General features: G+C 42.8%; 1 protein-coding gene across 1 annotated transcript in view; it reads left to right on the plus strand.

Moving 5' to 3' along the window:
• LOC126184096 (U-scoloptoxin(01)-Cw1a-like) overlaps positions 1-10,615 on the plus strand; it is a 41,617-nt gene extending 31,002 nt beyond the window's left edge. The window contains exons 3-4 of the mRNA XM_049926457.1: positions 7,167-7,277; positions 9,780-10,615. Of these exons, the coding sequence (XP_049782414.1) occupies positions 7,167-7,277; positions 9,780-9,959 (291 nt within the window). The 3' untranslated portion in view covers positions 9,960-10,615. The remainder of the gene's footprint in view (positions 1-7,166; positions 7,278-9,779) is intronic.
• Positions 10,616-17,453: the final 6,838 nt, after the last annotated feature.

The raw sequence follows: 17,453 nt of genomic DNA on the forward strand, positions 1-17,453 counted from the left end.
TGTAAAAGTTAGTGGTACCTTTTGTACATAATTATCTATGTACTCAAGAGAATTTGTCAATAAACAGGGTGGAGAAAACTGTGTTACGAAATTTTAACCTCGGATAGCTGATGCCAGTAGGAATCAAAATTACTAATGTTGTGTAGGTCGACAACGCACCATTTTTAAACTACGGAAACTTGGCCCGATTGGCCGTGGGATTGCCCTGTTGCCGTTCGTCGGTTGACGGGCAGCGCTATGGTTGTCCGTTCACACATACCAACGTCCCACGATCCGTCACGGCCCCAATGTGATACGCACACGTATCGAATAAGTCTTACTGTTTGTCTCCACCTCACGTCAGAGGCACTCACACGTAACCTTCGCTTCGGAGCACACCCACGTCACCTGCTATTTAGTCATACAGTAAGCATGGCGGCACAGTACACGATTGAAGAACAACGAGATACGGTTTCTGATTATCGACTAACCGACGGTAATAGACATGAAGCTCGACGGTTTTATGAGGAACGGTACCTAGCAAGACACCACCCACACGCTCAAACGTTTACAGCAATTCACCGGCGACTTGGCGGAACAGGCTCGTTAGTGGGATTTTATGCTGATGCTGAAAGATCTCGAACACGACGGGATGCTGCGTTAGAAGATACTGTTGTCGATCGCTTCCAGGAAGTACCTGCGACAAGTACTCGAGCGGTTGGACATGACATGGGGTCACTCTTCGGTTAGTTTGGGAGGTTTTGAATGATGACGGTCTGCATCCACTTAGTTTCCACCCTGTCCAAGACCTAAATCCTGTGGCGGACTATGAACATATGCTGGGTTTTGCCGGTGGTTTCTGCGACGTGCTGCACGAGATCCGACTTCCCCGCCATTGTGTTGTTTACCGACGAGTGCACCTTCCATCGGGATGCCCTTTACAACACTCGAAACGTTCATTACTGGGCAACGGGAAATCCTCACGTCACGTACGTCCACGGACACCAGGAACGATTTTTGCTCAACATTAGGTCAGGCATTGTGGCTGACCATCTGACTGGGCTGGTTCTGCGTCTAGATGGTTATTCTGCAATTCAAAATTAAGTGTTTGGCAGAAGGTTCATAGAACCACATTGAACCTACTTCTCTACCGATCCACTCTTGAACAGCGAGCGGAAAAAATGAAAACTTAAATCTTTCCATGCAAGTTCCGATTTCTCTAATTTTATTTTGACGATCATTTCTCCCTATGTAGGTGGGCGCCAACAAAATATTTTCACACTCTGAGGAGAAAGTTGGTGATTAAGATTTCATGAAAAGGGCCTGCCGCAGAGATGAAACACCTTTAAAAAATGGCTCTGAGCACTATGGGACTTAACATCTGAGGTCATCAGTCCCCTAGAACTTAGAACTACTTAAACCTAACTAACCTAAGGACATCACACACATCCATGTCCGAGGCAGGATTCGAACCTGCGACCGTAGCGGTCGCGCGGTTCCAGACTGAAGCGCCTAGAACCGCTCGGCCACACTGGCCGGCAGAAACACCTTTATTTTAATGATTGTCACCACAACTCATGTATCTTATCCATGGCACTCTCTCCCTTATTTCGCGATAATACAAAACGGGCTGTCCTTCTTTGAACTTTTTCGATGTCCTCTGTCAGTCCTAGATGATGCGGATCCCACACCACACAGCAGTACTTCAGAAGTGGACGGACAAGTGTACAAGCAGTCTCTTTAGTAGACCTGTTACGTAGTTCTAAATACTCTGCCACTAAATTACAGTCTTTGGTTTGCTTTCCCTTCACAACATTATCTATGTGATCGTTCCAATTTAAGTTATTCGTAATTATAATGTGTAATTCCCAAGTATTTAGCTGAGTTTGCAGCCTTTAGATTTGTGTGATTTATCGTGTAACTGAAATTTAGCGGATACTTAAGAGCGCTCACGTGGTTGACTTCACATTTTTCATGATTTCGAGTCAACTGCCACTTTTCGCACCGTGCAGATATTTTGTCTAAATCATTTTTCAATTCGTTTTGATCAACTGATGACTTAACATGACTGTAATTGACAGCATCACCTGCAGACAATCCAAGAGTGCTGCTCACATTGTCTCCTAAATCGTTTACGTAGATGAGGAACAACAGAGGGCCTAGAACACTTCATTGGGGAGTGCCAGATATTACTTTTGTTTTACCCGATGACTTTCCGTCAGTTATTACGAACTGTGACCTTTCACGAATCCAGGCACACAACCGAGACGATACTCCATAGTTCAAATGGGCTCTGAGCACAATGGGACTCAACATCTTAGGTCATAAGTCCCCTAGAACTTAGAACTACTTAAACCTAACTAACCTAAGGACATCACACACACCCATGCCCGAGGCAGGATTCGAACCTGCGACCGTAGCAGTCCCGCGGTTCCGGACTGCAGCGCCAGAACCGCTAGACCACCGCGGCCGGCACGATACTCCATAGGTACGCAAGTTTCCAGCGCAACAAACAATTAGAATCTACTAGCATAGCTAACGGAAGTTGTGAAAAATTTAAGTTTTTAGAGGAAAGGGCTAGGAGCAGGAATGGAAGCTAAATCACCTACTGCAGGAATGCAGCTGCTTGATGCACGCGAATTGATGTCAGCTCTCGGCAAGTGAGCCCTTAATGGAGTTTCCTGTGACCAGACAAAGTGCAGCGCCCTGCGCGTTACGACATAAGAGGGCAGCGATTAGAAGACGCGGCGTGTGGGCTAGGGCGCCTTCCCGCGCGTAATTGGACCAGCGCTGCGCTAATTTGCGTCAGTGCGTGCGCCTGCCCGCCGCTCGCGATTCCGGTTTCTCACGCCGACGTCCGCCTCCAGTCTTTTCCCGCGTGATGTGTTAAGTCACGTCACCTCAATTATGCAGATAATACAGGTGAGCTAAATAATAGATAGCCTTATATTCTCGTAGAAAGTAAATTTTAAACGTCGTATCGCGTGCCTGCCTTCCCGTGACGACGCTCGAGTTTAGTGGAGGTAAATGCCAGTTCTGTTCCTGGCCTATGTTTCCTATTCTGTACGAGAGAAAATTCGGAATCTCTTTCACCGCCGGCCGAGGTGGCCGAGCGGTTCTAGGCGCAGGTTCGAATCCTGCCTCGGGCATGGATGTGTGTGATGTCCTTAGGTTAGTTAGGTTTAAGTAATTCTAAGTTCTAGGAGACTGATGACCTCAGAAGTTAAGTCCCATAGTGCTCAGAGCCATTTTTCTTCTTCACCATAAGTTCTCTCCGTTTTTTCTCGACTATTGGTTAGCTGTTTACCAGTGTCGGAAGCAAAACATTCTGCAGCAGTCGAGGTGGTTTGATGGTTAATTTTGGTATATTCGATGAAAGTAGAAGCATGTAATGCAAATTGAAGGGCATCACTGGCCTCAGCTGCACAGGGACATTACGAGAAGTCAGCGGCGACGAGTGAAAATGTGTACCAGACCGCGCTTACAACCCAGAGTCTCCAGTTTACGAGGGAGGTGCGTTAACGACTGCACCATCCGGGACACAGCGCGATCGCAACTACGCGAACTATCTCGGACCGCCTTACCGTGTCGATTCACACTCCCACCGAACGCCACCTATCCCCTGTCGGCTGACTCACGCTTGCTACTCTGAGATTTCCACATGAGATCGTACGCATTTGTCCACCCGCATTGATGAAAGTGGCTCCATTGCCCATCTAGGCATATCAATTATGCGAATGCGTAGTGTCTGTTCTTTCGGACATTTCCTAAAGAACGGGCACCACATATTCACAGAAGGCTGTAAACTTGGTACTAAACAAGTCCCATAAGAGGATCAAACAGCGTAACAACTGGCGAACATCATGTCAGCAGGCAATGCGTGTTCAATCTATTGAGCTGACAGTTACCGATTTTGGACCTATATAATGATCCAGAAGTGCAATAGGGGTACAATACCCTAACCATGAGAAACACATCCATACCGTAACGCAAACCTCCACTGCGCTGCACTGCTGTCACTACACATGATGATCGGTAAAAGTGCAATAGGGGTACAATACCCTAACCACGAGAAACACATCATACCGTAACGCGAACCTCATCTGCGCTGCGCTCGATTTATAAATTTCTGTCCTCAAGAACATGTTCTTTGATGCCTGTATGGTTTTGTTGAGAATATTATTGTACAATTTGTAATTCCTACTCTTATTCAGATCATCTGATCTCTTGGCTGCTGCATGAAGCTACCTTTTTCCTCCACAAGAAAGTTAGATGCCCTTAGTAATCGACCTCTGTAACCTGATTTAAACAGATTTTCCCTCACTAACAGTTTAAATAATATTTCTTCAAACATTGGTAAATAAATTAAATTTGGAGTGTACATCAATAGCAAATATACAGGAGGCAACTGGTATTTTCTTTTCTATAAAAATCATTCATTGTGTAAATCATGCTGCAGTCTTGCAATATGTGATATTATGGAGTTAGGGGATAAGTGAACAATGGTCCATTTCAGTTTTCTAACAAGTGACAGAAAGTTGTCCATCATTGTCAACGAACAAAGAGCAGATTTTAATGTGATTGAAGAGTTACAGCATGTGGATACCATAGGATGCTGCTGTGACTTCTTCCTGCTTCCTTAACATACATCAATGATCTGCCACTGAACATGGCAAGTGATTCATTCTTTTTCCAATTTTCAGATGATACAAGTGTGACGGTGAAGGATGTGGAATGTAATGTAATGATTTAGCAAATATGTCAATGGATTGCATTAGTTTATGGCTTACTGATAACTAATACATTTTTAACATCAACACAGTGCACTCAGGTTTTGACATGGAACTCTCATAGAGGTAAAATTTCACTTTCATGAGGTTATCAAAAATCATTCAAACGTTGTTGATTGTCATACTGAAAACAGATGAAATGCTCTCTTGGGAGTCTCACATGCATAATCGTGCACAAAAACTAAAATACTATAAGAATAATCTTCTCTGATTCTGAAATGGATCGCTTATTTGTTTTGCATTCTGTCATTCAGTTATACCCTATGTTATGATATTTATGGGCAGCTTAGTGCACTTAAGTGACTATTTTTAAACTAGGGAAGAATAGTTTTAATGATTTGTGGTGTCAGGTCATGAATTTGGTAAAGATAATTCTTCAGTAGTCCTAGACTGCTGTCTCAGCCATCCCTGTACATACGTTTCCTTCTGAGATTTTTGGTTAATGATGCACTCATCCAAAGGGAACTGCCACAGTCACTCAGTGAACACCAGTCAGAAAAATAATTAGCACTTGGATATAATTTATTTAACAGTTAGGAATGAAGTTGTCCACTATTCCACACATTTCATTTCCACAAATTTCCACCAGAAACGACAAATTTTAATAATAGAACCCATATTTACAAATCAAAATTGAAATGCTTCCTTGTGGTACATTTCTTTCATACTGTAGAGGAGTTATATTTAGAACCAGTTTAGAAGCTTCCACACTAACATACACTCCTGGAAATTGAAATAAGAACACCGTGAATTCATTGTCCCAGGAAGGGGAAACTTTATTGACACATTCCTGGGGTCAGATACATCACATGATCACACTGACAGAACCACAGGCACATAGACACAGGCAACAGAGCATGCACAATGTCGGCACTAGTACAGTGTATATCCACCTTTCGCAGCAATGCAGGCTGCTATTCTCCCATGGAGACGATCGTAGAGATGCTGGATGTAGTCCTGTGGAACGGCTTGCCATGCCATTTCCACCTGGCGCCTCAGTTGGACCAGCGTTCGTGCTGGACGTGCAGACCGCGTGAGACGACGCTTCATCCAGTCCCAAACATGCTCAATGGGGGACAGATCCGGAGATCTTGCTGGCCAGGGTAGTTGACTTACACCTTCTAGAGCACGTTGGGTGGCACGGGATACATGCGGACGTGCATTGTCCTGTTGGAACAGCAAGTTCCCTTGCCGGTCTAGGAATGGTAGAACGATAGGTTCGATGACGGTTTGGATGTACCGTGCACTATTCAGTGTCCCCTCGACGATCACCAGTGGTGTACGGCCAGTGTAGGAGATCGCTCCCCACACCATGATGCCGGGTGTTGGCCCTGTGTGCCTCGGTCGTATGCAGTCCTGATTGTGGCGCTCACCTGCACGGCGCCAAACACGCATACGACCATCATTGGCACCAAGGCAGAAGCGACTCTCATCGCTGAAGACGACACGTCTCCATTCTTCCCTCCATTCACGCCTGTCGCGACACTACTGGAGGCGGGCTGCACGATGTTGGGGCGTGAGCGGAAGACGGCCTAACGGTGTGCGGGACCGTAGCCCAGCTTCATGGAGACGGTTGCGAATGGTCCTCGCCGATACCCCAGGAGCAACAGTGTCCCTAATTTGCTGGGAAGTGGCGGTGCGGTCCCCTACGGCACTGCGTAGGATCCTACGGTCTTGTCGTGCATCCGTGCGTCGCTGCGGTCCGGTCCCAGGTCGACGGGCACGTGCACCTTCCGCCGACCACTGGCGACAACATCGATGTACTGTGGAGACCTCACGCCCCACGTGTTGAGCAATTCGGCGGTACGTCCACCCGGCCTCCCGCATGCCCACTATACGCCCTCGCTCAAAGTCCGTCAACTGCACATACGGTTCACGTCCACGCTGTCGCGGCATGCTACCAGTGTTAAAGACTGCGATGGAGCTCCGTATGCCACGGCAAACTGGCTGACACTGACGGCGGCGGTGCACAAATGCTGCGCAGCTAGCGCCATTCGACGGCCAACACCGCGGTTCCTGGTGTGTCCGCTGTGCCGTGCGTGTGATCATTGCTTGTACAGCCCTCTCGCAGTGTCCGGAGCAAGTATGGTGGGTCTGACACACCGGTGTCAATGTGTTCTTTTTTCCATTTCCAGGAGTGTATTATTTCTTGTCGCCTATGTATTACTCTAAATAATTTTGTGCTCTTTTTCTAATTTTTTGTCTTACTGTTTTGTTTGTAAATTTTCTTACCATCTTTCTGTGCATTGTAATGGCCCACTTAAAGTTCCAGTAGCTTTGGCTCACACAGTCCTGTAGACTCTGATAAATTATATTACATTAATTTAACTTAAAATGCACGAAGGTTACATACTCCACTCAGCTAATATTTTTACCATAATATGTGAAATTTTCCAGCAAGAGCAAGGGCTCGAATACCCCACATACAATGAAGTTCCGCAAGGTCTCACCTTCACCTGCAATCAGAGAGGTCCTGGCTACTATGCAGATGTTGAAACACAGTGCCAAGTAAGTGAACAGAGTCCAAGAGAACCATTCACTAACAAGAAGTCACATATTTGCATGAAATACAACAACTCTTTGCATTGAAAATCATGTCTAAGGCCTTTTTATCTCATGCTTATTATTTTAATGATGAAGTTGGAGTTTTATTCAGAATGAGAAACACCTAAAATTGAGCCAGTTCCCATTTGATTCCATGAACAGATACAGTGTGATAAATATTTAAATAATGCTTTGCTTGAAATCATAACTACAGGGTGTTTCAAAAATGACCGGTATATTTGAAACGGCAATAAAAACTAAACGAGCAGCGATAGAAATACACCGTTTGTTGCAATATGCTTGGGACAACAGTACTTTTTCAGGCGGACAAACTTTCGAAATTACAGTAGTTATAATTTTCAACAACAGATGGCGCTGCAAGTGATGTGAAAGATATAGAAGACAACGCAGTCTGTGAGTGCGCCATTCTGTACGTCGTCTTTCTGCTGTAAGCGTGTGCTGTTCACAACGTGCAAGTGTGCTTTAGACAACATGGTTTATTCCTTAGAACAGAGGATTTTTCTGGTGTTGGAATTCCACCGCCTAGAACACAGTGTTGTTGCAACAAGACGAAGTTTTCAACGGAGGTTTAATGTAACCAAAGGACCGAAAAGCGATACAATAAAGGATCTGTTTGAAAAATTTCAACGGACTGGGAACGTGACGGATGAACGTGCTGGAAAGGTAGGGCGACCGTGTACGGCAACCACAGAGGGCAACGCGCAGCTGGCGCAGCAGGTGATCCAACAGCGGCCTCGGGTTTCCGTTCGCCGTGTTGCAGCTGCGGTCCAAATGACGCCAACGTCCACGTATCGTCTCATGCGCCAGAGTATAGTGCACAGGATTGATGACGGCGATATGCATGTGGGCAGCATTTGGTTTACTGACGAAGCTTATTTTTACCTGGATGGCTTCGTCAATAAACAGAACTGGCGCATATGGGGAACCGAAAAGCCCCATGTTGCAGTCCCATCGTCCCTGCATCCTCAAAAAGTACTGGTCTGGGCCGCCATTTCTTCCAAAGGAATCATTGGCCCATTTTTCAGATCCGAAACGATTACTGCATCACGCTATCTGGACATTCTTCGTGAATTTGTGGTGGTACAAACTGCCTTAGACGACACTGCGAACACCTGGTGGTTTATGCAAGATGGTGCCCGGCCACATCGCACGGCCGACGTCTTTAATTTCCTGAATGAATATTTCGATGATCGTGTGATTGCTTTGGGCTATCCAAAACATACAGGAGGCGGCGTGGATTGGCCTCCCTATTCGCCAGACATGAACCCCTGTGACTTCTTTCTGTGGGGACGCTTGAAAGACCAGGTGTATCGCCAGAATCCAGAAACAATTGAACAGCTGAAGCAGTACATCTCATCTGCATGTGAAGCCATTCCGCCAGACACGTTGTCAAAGGTTTCGGGTAATTTCATTCAGAGACTACGCCATATTATTGCTACGCATGGTGGATATGTGGAAAATATTGTACTATATAGAGTTTCCAGACCGCAGCGCCATCTGTTGTTGAAAATTGTAACTACTGTAATTTCGAAAGTTTGTCTGCCTGAAAATGTACTGTTGTCCCAAGCATATTGCAACAAACGGTGTATTTCTATCGCTGCTCGTTTAGTTTTTATTGCCGTTTCAAATATTTCATTTTTGAAACACCCTGTATGTTTGTTACTTCAAAATAACTTTCTGAATTAGCAAAATATCAGTGAAATGAGATGCATGAAGATTGTGCAGCAAAATACTGATATTGTATAAATGAGCGAACTTAATTTAGTATGGCACTGCCTCCTACTGAGTTTGAGATGTAAATATTGTTGTAGAGGTATTGTTTCTTCAGAAATTCAGAAAAAGTACATTCTATTTCTAAATAATCTAATAAAAATCTCACTATAAATGGAAGTACATCCTCAAGCAACATGCAAAGAAATTATCAAATCACTGAGCTTATTTCAGACTCAGTTTCATAAAGACAAATTTTAACTACAAATAACTGTAATTGTCACTTAGCATGTTTGACACATGAAAACACAATGTTGGCCAATAAAAAAGGAAGAAACTGTAGAATATGAGTGCCTGCCATTTTGTTGTGAGCAATTGTCCAATATTGGCATAAGCCATACTTTTTATTTCACTAAATTATTTAATTAAAGTTTAATATGTAATAGTTAAAGACTAGATATCTTATGTTCCTTTTTCTGATATTAACTTTGTTTCTCCATTAAGATTGATGTTTTCTCACATGATCATTAAAAATGTATAGCTTTTATAATGTTCATATTTCATGACTTAAAAATTCTCATTAGTTTCAACTAAAAGGAAATTTATCGGCTGTGAGACATTTTGAAAGTGTAATACTTACCACCATTGACAATACTTTGTATACCTTGTTTTGAGTTTACTATTATATTCAATACAAATGCTGCACATGTGAAAAGATGTATTGCATTGTTGCAGGTATGGCACTGGTGTCTTCCTTCAGGCCAGCAGTTCAGCTTTCTTTGCCCAAATGGAACAGTTTTCAACCAGAATTTTCGTGTTTGTGACTGGTTTTACAATGTTGATTGTCCTTCTTCAACAGATTTGTATGGGATAAATGATGACTTATACAAGGACAAAGACGGAAATTACATATAGAAAACCTTGAATTTAATTTTCATAAGAAAATACACATCTGAATGTCACAGGTGCACATAAATCATTTCATAGAAGGAGCTAATAAAAAACAGCTAATAACCATCTAAAGTCAAAATACTCACATGTCCAACAAACATGGATTAAAGCAGAATATGAATATGAAATGTGATGAGCCGAGGGTTTCTCTTCTACCTACAGAGAGAAAAAGGAGAAGGAGAATTGTGAGGAATGTATAAGTAGTTAGATCTGCAACACTGAGGAAGAAAGTTGTGAAATAAAAGGACTTATTAACCTTTACTTATACTTATATGGTCTCACAACTCCTCCTTCTTCCATTTCTTCTCAACAGAATTAAAATAAGTAAATTTTGATCAGAGGTACTCACATCTGATTAGTTATTTTAATGTATGAGTTTTGGTCTACCATAATTTCCAGTTTCTACTGGAGGGTGAAGCTGTTTCATCCAGCAGTATTTAAGTCACAAGATTTGTTATGTTATTCAAGGCCAGTTTCAGCCAGAGTTTTTTAGTTTCCTGCATTCTGTGTTTGTTTGTTGTAGTACAAAGAAATATAAAGAATTTTTCAGTGCTGTTAAAAAAAGAACAAAAAAGAGTTCTCAGTCATAACTGTTGTTACATCAATATTTATATAACTTGTGTACAATTTATGGAAGAAATTAAATCATTCTTGCATCATTTTTATACTCAAATTGTAATTTTTTTAAAACCTCCTGTTAAATTATGGTCCATATGTTAATAACTCAATCAGTACAAGTACATTTTGAAAAGCCACAAAACAGTTTAAAAAAAAATAAAAAAACATTTTCAAAGAACATGACAAAACAGAACTACTTATTTATTTTTTGTAGTTTGATCACTGTTTGGTAGTAATGCTGTATTAGACAGAGCACATATACTCAAGCTGTGGATGTGAGGTCTATTTACATAAGACTGGAACCAATGCCGCTAATCTACACTACATGATCAAAAGTATCTGGACACCCCTATGTAATAGAGAAATGACCATTAGAGGTTTTAAAAGGCAGACCTGCCAATAGAAAAGGAAGTGGGGAGATTTGTGTTGTCAGTAGAGAAGCAGTAACAGCAGATTTGGTCAGTTAAGAGTGCTCAGTGACTTAAATGTGAACTAGTCATTGGATGCCACCTGAGTAACAGATGCAACAGAGATGTTTCATCCCTTAAAGCTTTCAAAGGTGACTGCTGCTGATGCGTCTGTGAAGCAACTGCTGCAGCTAAATGAAGACCTCATATTCTTAATGACAAGGACCATTGAGCACTGTGGAGGATGGTTGTAGAAAATCACCTGAAATCAGCCAAAGAAACACTCACGAATTCAAAAGTGCTGCTGGCATCCCAGCTACCACAATGACCAAGACCAGTTTGAGGTCCAAGCATCACAAGCTGCTGTTAGAGGCACCAAGCTTAGAGGGATGCCAGAGGCACCACAACTGTAAGAGTGGTGCACAAATGCTAGCTCTGTGTTTCAGTTTTCAATTTATTGCTTGTAGCACAAATTTTTTATGCACATGAATTTTTAACTAAATATAAAGTTTTTACAATTACAATTCTTTTTAGTTTACCTTACTTCTTATTACATTTTAATTCATGATAAATTCAAGTTATAAGGGCATTTTTGGATAAGCCACTGCTTAACTCTCTTTTTAAAAGTATCCCCTGCAAATATCTGAACTTTGATTGGTAACAAGTTATTGCAAACAGCTCCTTTGACATAGGGGCTTAAACTATGTCTTAGTGTGGCAATGTTGTTTGCAGATAGTATTCACCTGTGCTTGTACATTTTTCTTGATTTGAATTTGGTATTACACTTTAGCATTTGTGTTTGGCCTAATTGATCTGAGAGGTGACGATTTATGACATTTGTTGAGATGAAGTCATAATTCATGGCCATGATCAATTGAACTACTATTTGTGTTAGCTATTCTGGTGGGTACCAGTCCAAGAAGATCTTTAGCCTCATGAAATAGGATACAACCTGTAAAAAGTTTGCTCTCCTGACCATCATGTAAAGCGTTGATGTTCAGATCTCCCAGTATGACAAAATTTACACTTCTACCACCCGACATTAATTTACTTAAAACTTTATGAAGTGATTTTAGAAAAACATCAAAATTTCCACAGGGAGATCTATATACACCTATGACATAAAGGAACAGTGCAAAATGTGAGTCTGAATTCCCTTGTAGCACTTTTTCTGTGGTGGTTATGAACTTACATTTTTTTGAGTAGATGGCAACACTACCACCTTCATTATGTATTCTACAGTGGGATGTAGCTAGGTTGCAGCCTTCTAATTTCAATATTGAATGTAGTCCGCTGTTTTCTGATGTTCTGTAACTATTACTACATGTGGAGATAGTCCCATGATAAATGGTTCAAAAGCATCTATTTTGTTTTCTAAACTCTGTACATTATAATGCAAAAGTGATAAATTATTATTGTGTGGAGTGAAGTCTGTTTGAGACACATGTGAGACGCATACACTTCGATCTGGTGTTGCACTGGTGGAAAGCTTCATTATCCTAAAAAACATCGCTCTTGTCCTGCCAATGTATTGTTTCACTGACCTGGCATTTAAAGGTTGATTCTCCCAAGTATTCATTATTTTTGACCTTGAGAGGGATTTCCTCCGTAGCACCAGCCCCACAATCAATTTTCTGTTTGCTACTTCTTGGATCTGTGTTATAACTAAGTCATTCCCTAGTCTGTTGAGATTAACCCATGGGATGTTTGGAATCTTCTTCCTATGCAGCTTATGTCCACAAATGTAATATATTTCAATCTTGTGCATGTATCTAGATTCTGTTTGGGAGTTTTTTGAGCATTGAGGCTTAAGATTTTGATGACATTTCTTCAAAATTGTTTATTTGTAATTTTCAGTGACGTACGTTATTTTACCAGCTAAGTTCACATGTTCGCTTATGAAAGTTGATCCCTTCCATATTCGAGGCATTGAAAATATTTATCATGTCTGGGGCAAGTAACAGTGCAGAGCTATTATGCATGATAAAGATGGTAACAATTAGTGAAGTGTTTTATGTTTCAGGTCATGCATTGGATATTGTGACATCAGGGACATGTCCACCAAGGACAAGTGAATGTCACAATTAGTAGCAAAAACTGACACAGGGGAGAGTGTAGGAAGGGAAAGGGGGTGAGGGGGCACTAAATGTTAAGTCTCTTGTACAGGAAAACTAGTCCTGACAATGATTGTATGTAGCAAGTTAAAAAGGTTGGTGTACAGTGGTTATACAGCTCCTAATATGCCACACATTTGTAGTCAGCACTAAATAAAATGTGAGTTGGTTTAAAGATTGATGCCACTGGACAGTGGATGACATGAAATGAGTAATCTGGAGCAATGAGTCACAATATGTCCTGTGGCAATACCATAGGAGGGTTTGGGTTTGGCAAATGCCTGGAAAAAGTTACCTACTATTGTGTTGTGCCAACAGCGAAGTATGGATCAGATGGTATTACGATACGGGTGTGTTTTTCATGGTCATGATGTGGTCACCTTATTGTACTGAAGTAGATACTAAATGCTGACAGATTCAAACACATTGTACAGCATTGTGTATTGCATACATTAAGAGAGAGTTTGGAAATGATGATTGTTTGTATCAGCATGGCCATGCACCCTGTTGTAAAACAGCATTTATGTGGCAATGGTATGTGGAAAATAAAATTCGTGCAATGGACTAAACTGCCCAGAATCCCAGCCGGAACACAATGGAACTTCTTTAGGATAGGATACAACATCAACTTAGCTCCAAACCCCAGTGTCCTACACTATGACTTCCTATTATTACCTTCTCTGGTTTCAATTCTTGAAGAAGAATGGGCTGCCATACTTTCTCAGCAATAAAGATACATCACTGAAAGTGTCTCCAGAAGAGTTCAAGTGATCATAAAGGAAAAGTGTGGATACACCACTTATTAATGTCCACTAACAGGTATCTGGATTCCTTTTATCTGATAGTGTACCTTTCAAACCAATGGGTAATTGTAAAGTTGTCAGTAAGCCAAGGCTTGATTTAAACACTGCAACACTTTAGTCCTACTGGAGGAGATATGCCCTTGCATATCTTTGAACTAACTTAACTAGGCATTTTTGTAGAGGAACCAGCAGTTTAATGTGGATTCTCAACCACATTGCAATTCTATGATTTTCAAATTAGCAGATACTGACAGAGGTGAAAAAAGTGAAAAGCGATGGAAAAAAATCCTACGATTGGCTATGAATCAAATACAGAACCTCTTGATCTATTTCCTGGTACTTTCCCACTGAACCATTGAGCGAAACTGTAATTATGTTATGAATTATATACAGTTTTTACAGTATACATATGGAAGGAGACATAATACTTAAGTACAAACAAATTAAGTACAAAGAAACAGCAATAACTTTACAAATGCACAAACTTTAGCAAAGAGAGGAAGTTATTGGAGAAAATGGAAACAAAATTTATTTTTATATAATGATCATTTTATTTCACTTACTCTGAGGACACAAGTAGAATAACTTAGGCTGCTGTATATAATATGAATGCAAACTGGATTCAGACAAATTTAAAAGTTATAATCAAGTCACAGAAAGGAATGGGTTCTACTAGTAATGAAAATACACTCCTGGAAATTGAAATAAGAACACCGTGAATTCATTGTCCCAGGAAGGGGAAACTTTATTGACACATTCCTGGGGTCAGATACATCACATGATCACACTGACAGAACCACAGGCACATAGACACAGGCAACAGAGCATCCACAATGTCGGCACTAGTACAGTGTATATCCACCTTTCGCAGCAATGCAGGCTGCTATTCTCCCATGGAGACGATCGTAGAGATGCTGGATGTAGTCCTGTGGAACGGCTTGCCATGCCATTTCCACCTGGCGCCTCAGTTGGACCAGCGTTCGTGCTGGACGTGCAGACCGCGTGAGACGACGCTTCATCCAGTCCCAAACATGCTCAATAGGGGACAGATCCGGAGATCTTGCTGGCCATGGTAGGTGACTTACACCTTCTAGAGCACATTGGGTGGCACGGGATACATGCGGACGTGCATTGTCCTGTTGGAACAGCAAGTTCCCTTGCCGGTCTAGGAAAGGTAGAACGATGGGTTCGATGACGGTTTGGATGTACCGTGCACTATTCAGTGTCCCCTCGACGATCACCAGTGGTGTACGGCCAGTGTAGGAGATCGCTCCCCACACCATGATGCCGGGTGTTGGCCCTGTGTGCCTCGGTCATATGCAGTCCTGATTGTGGCGCTCACCTGCACGGTGCCAAACACGCATACGACCATCATTGGCACCAAGGCAGAAGCGACTCTCATCGCTGAAGACAACACGTCTCCATTCGTCCCTCCATTCACACCTGTCGCGACACCACTGGAGGCGGGCTGCACGATGTTGGGGCGTGAGCGGAAGACGGCCTAACGGTGTGCGGGACCGTAGCCCAGCTTCATGGAGACAGTTGCGAATGGTCCTCGCCGATACCCCAGGAGCAACAGTGTCCCTAATTTGCTGGGAAATGGCGGTGCGGTCCCCTACGGCACTGCGTAGGATCCTACGGTCTTGGTGTGCATCCGTGCGTCGCTGCGGTCCGGTCCCAGGTCGACGGGCACATGCACCTTCCGCCGACCACTGGCGACAACATCGATGTACTGTGGAGACCTCACGCCCCACGTGTTGAGCAATTCGGCGGTACGTCCACCCAGCCTCCCGCATGCCCACTATACGCCCTTGCTCAAAGTCCGTCAACTGCACATACGGTTCACGTCCACGCTGTCGCGGCATGCTACCAGTGTTAAAGACTGCGATGGAGCGCTGTATGCCATGGCAAACTGGCTGACACTGACGGCGGCGGTGCACAAATGCTGCGCAGCTAGCGCCATTCGACGGCCAACACCGCGGTTCCTGGTGTGTCCGCTGTGCCGTGCGTGTGATCATTGCTTGTACAGCCCTCTCGCAGTGTCCGGAGCAAGTATGGTGGGTCTGACATACCGGTTTCAATGTGTTCTTTTTTCCATTTCCAGGAGTGTATATCTGTTAAATATCTCATTCATTTATATTTTTAGTTACCATCTTTCTGAAATTCATTTCATGAGCCTGTAATGCATTATGTACTTGTTTATTAAACAGTATCTCCCCACACCCCACCCCACTAACCACATGCTTCACCCCCCCCCCCCCCCCACACACACACACACACAAAGAGGCTAGTAATGTGAACTGGCACACACATACTGGAGCTGGTGAAGCGTTGTGCATGCTGAAGTTGATGGAGAGGCATCGATTGGGAGTGGGTGACAGAAAAGAGGAAGGGGAAACTGGTAGGGTAGGGGGAGTGGGGGTACAGTGGGTTAGCGGAGACTGAGGACAGGAGAATTATGGGAGTGAAGGATGTGTCACAAGCATAACTCCCATCTATGTAGGTCAGAAAATCTGATTTTCAGAGGAAGAATCCTGATGCACTTTTTGGTAGCATCCATTGAGCTCAGGCATGCTGTGGTCAGCACCATGTTGGACCGGGTTGGTGAATCTGGCACATCTTACACCTGGGTTTTCCATATGGATATGGTCCATGTGGCAAGGGGCTGACATGGGAGTGGTATAGGCGTGGATCAGGATGTAGTGTAGCATGGGTGGGTGATGGAATAACATTTCATGAGGTATGTGAAGCATCTTGGATAGGACAATCCTCATTTCAAAGTATGATGATAGATAATCAAAGAAATGGCAAAGGACATGCTTTAGTTATTCTGCTACTGCCTGACACCTAGAAGTTAAATGCACAACTCAATGAAAAATAAGTTTTAGTGATTATTATATTTTTACAGCTTAAGTGTGTTTTAGTACTTTTTAATTTACTGTAAGAAAAGCATCATTTGTGATGAATGTGGAAGTTGCTCCAGGTGAATTGGTATGGGAGAAACATGGCAGGACTGTGGGTTAATGTTTCATTGGGAATAATACAGTGGGGAAGCTAAAATAGTGTGAGATAAGGCTCTTGCATGGTGTTGTCAATTCTGTAGTGAAGTCAAGAAAATTGTGGAACAGGGAAAAAAGATTTATGCGCTTCAAGCAGAATTAGAAATGGCGTATTTTGAATTAGATAGGTTGAAGGGGAAAAGAAACAATGGGACCTGGGAGAAGGTGAAAGTAACAGGGAAAAGGAGAAAACCTCAGAAATCACATTTCAAATTCCAGTTAGCAATCAGTTTCACTCGTTACCTGAAATAAGAGCAGAGCCTCAACCAGTTTTTGAGACTAACAGGGTGCAGCAGACTGATACGAATAACCTTATGGCTGGGTCACTAGAAAAATCACATAGAAAGAAAGAATTCTTCCTACTAGTGAGCAATCATTGGAGAGATGTGGGCCAATTGCCACAGAAAAAGCTAGGTGCAGAATACCATGTCACATCATGGAACATAGTGTCAATCTT

This window comes from Schistocerca cancellata, chromosome 4 (genome assembly GCF_023864275.1).
Source record: "Schistocerca cancellata isolate TAMUIC-IGC-003103 chromosome 4, iqSchCanc2.1, whole genome shotgun sequence".
NCBI classification, from domain to species: domain Eukaryota; kingdom Metazoa; phylum Arthropoda; class Insecta; order Orthoptera; family Acrididae; genus Schistocerca; species Schistocerca cancellata.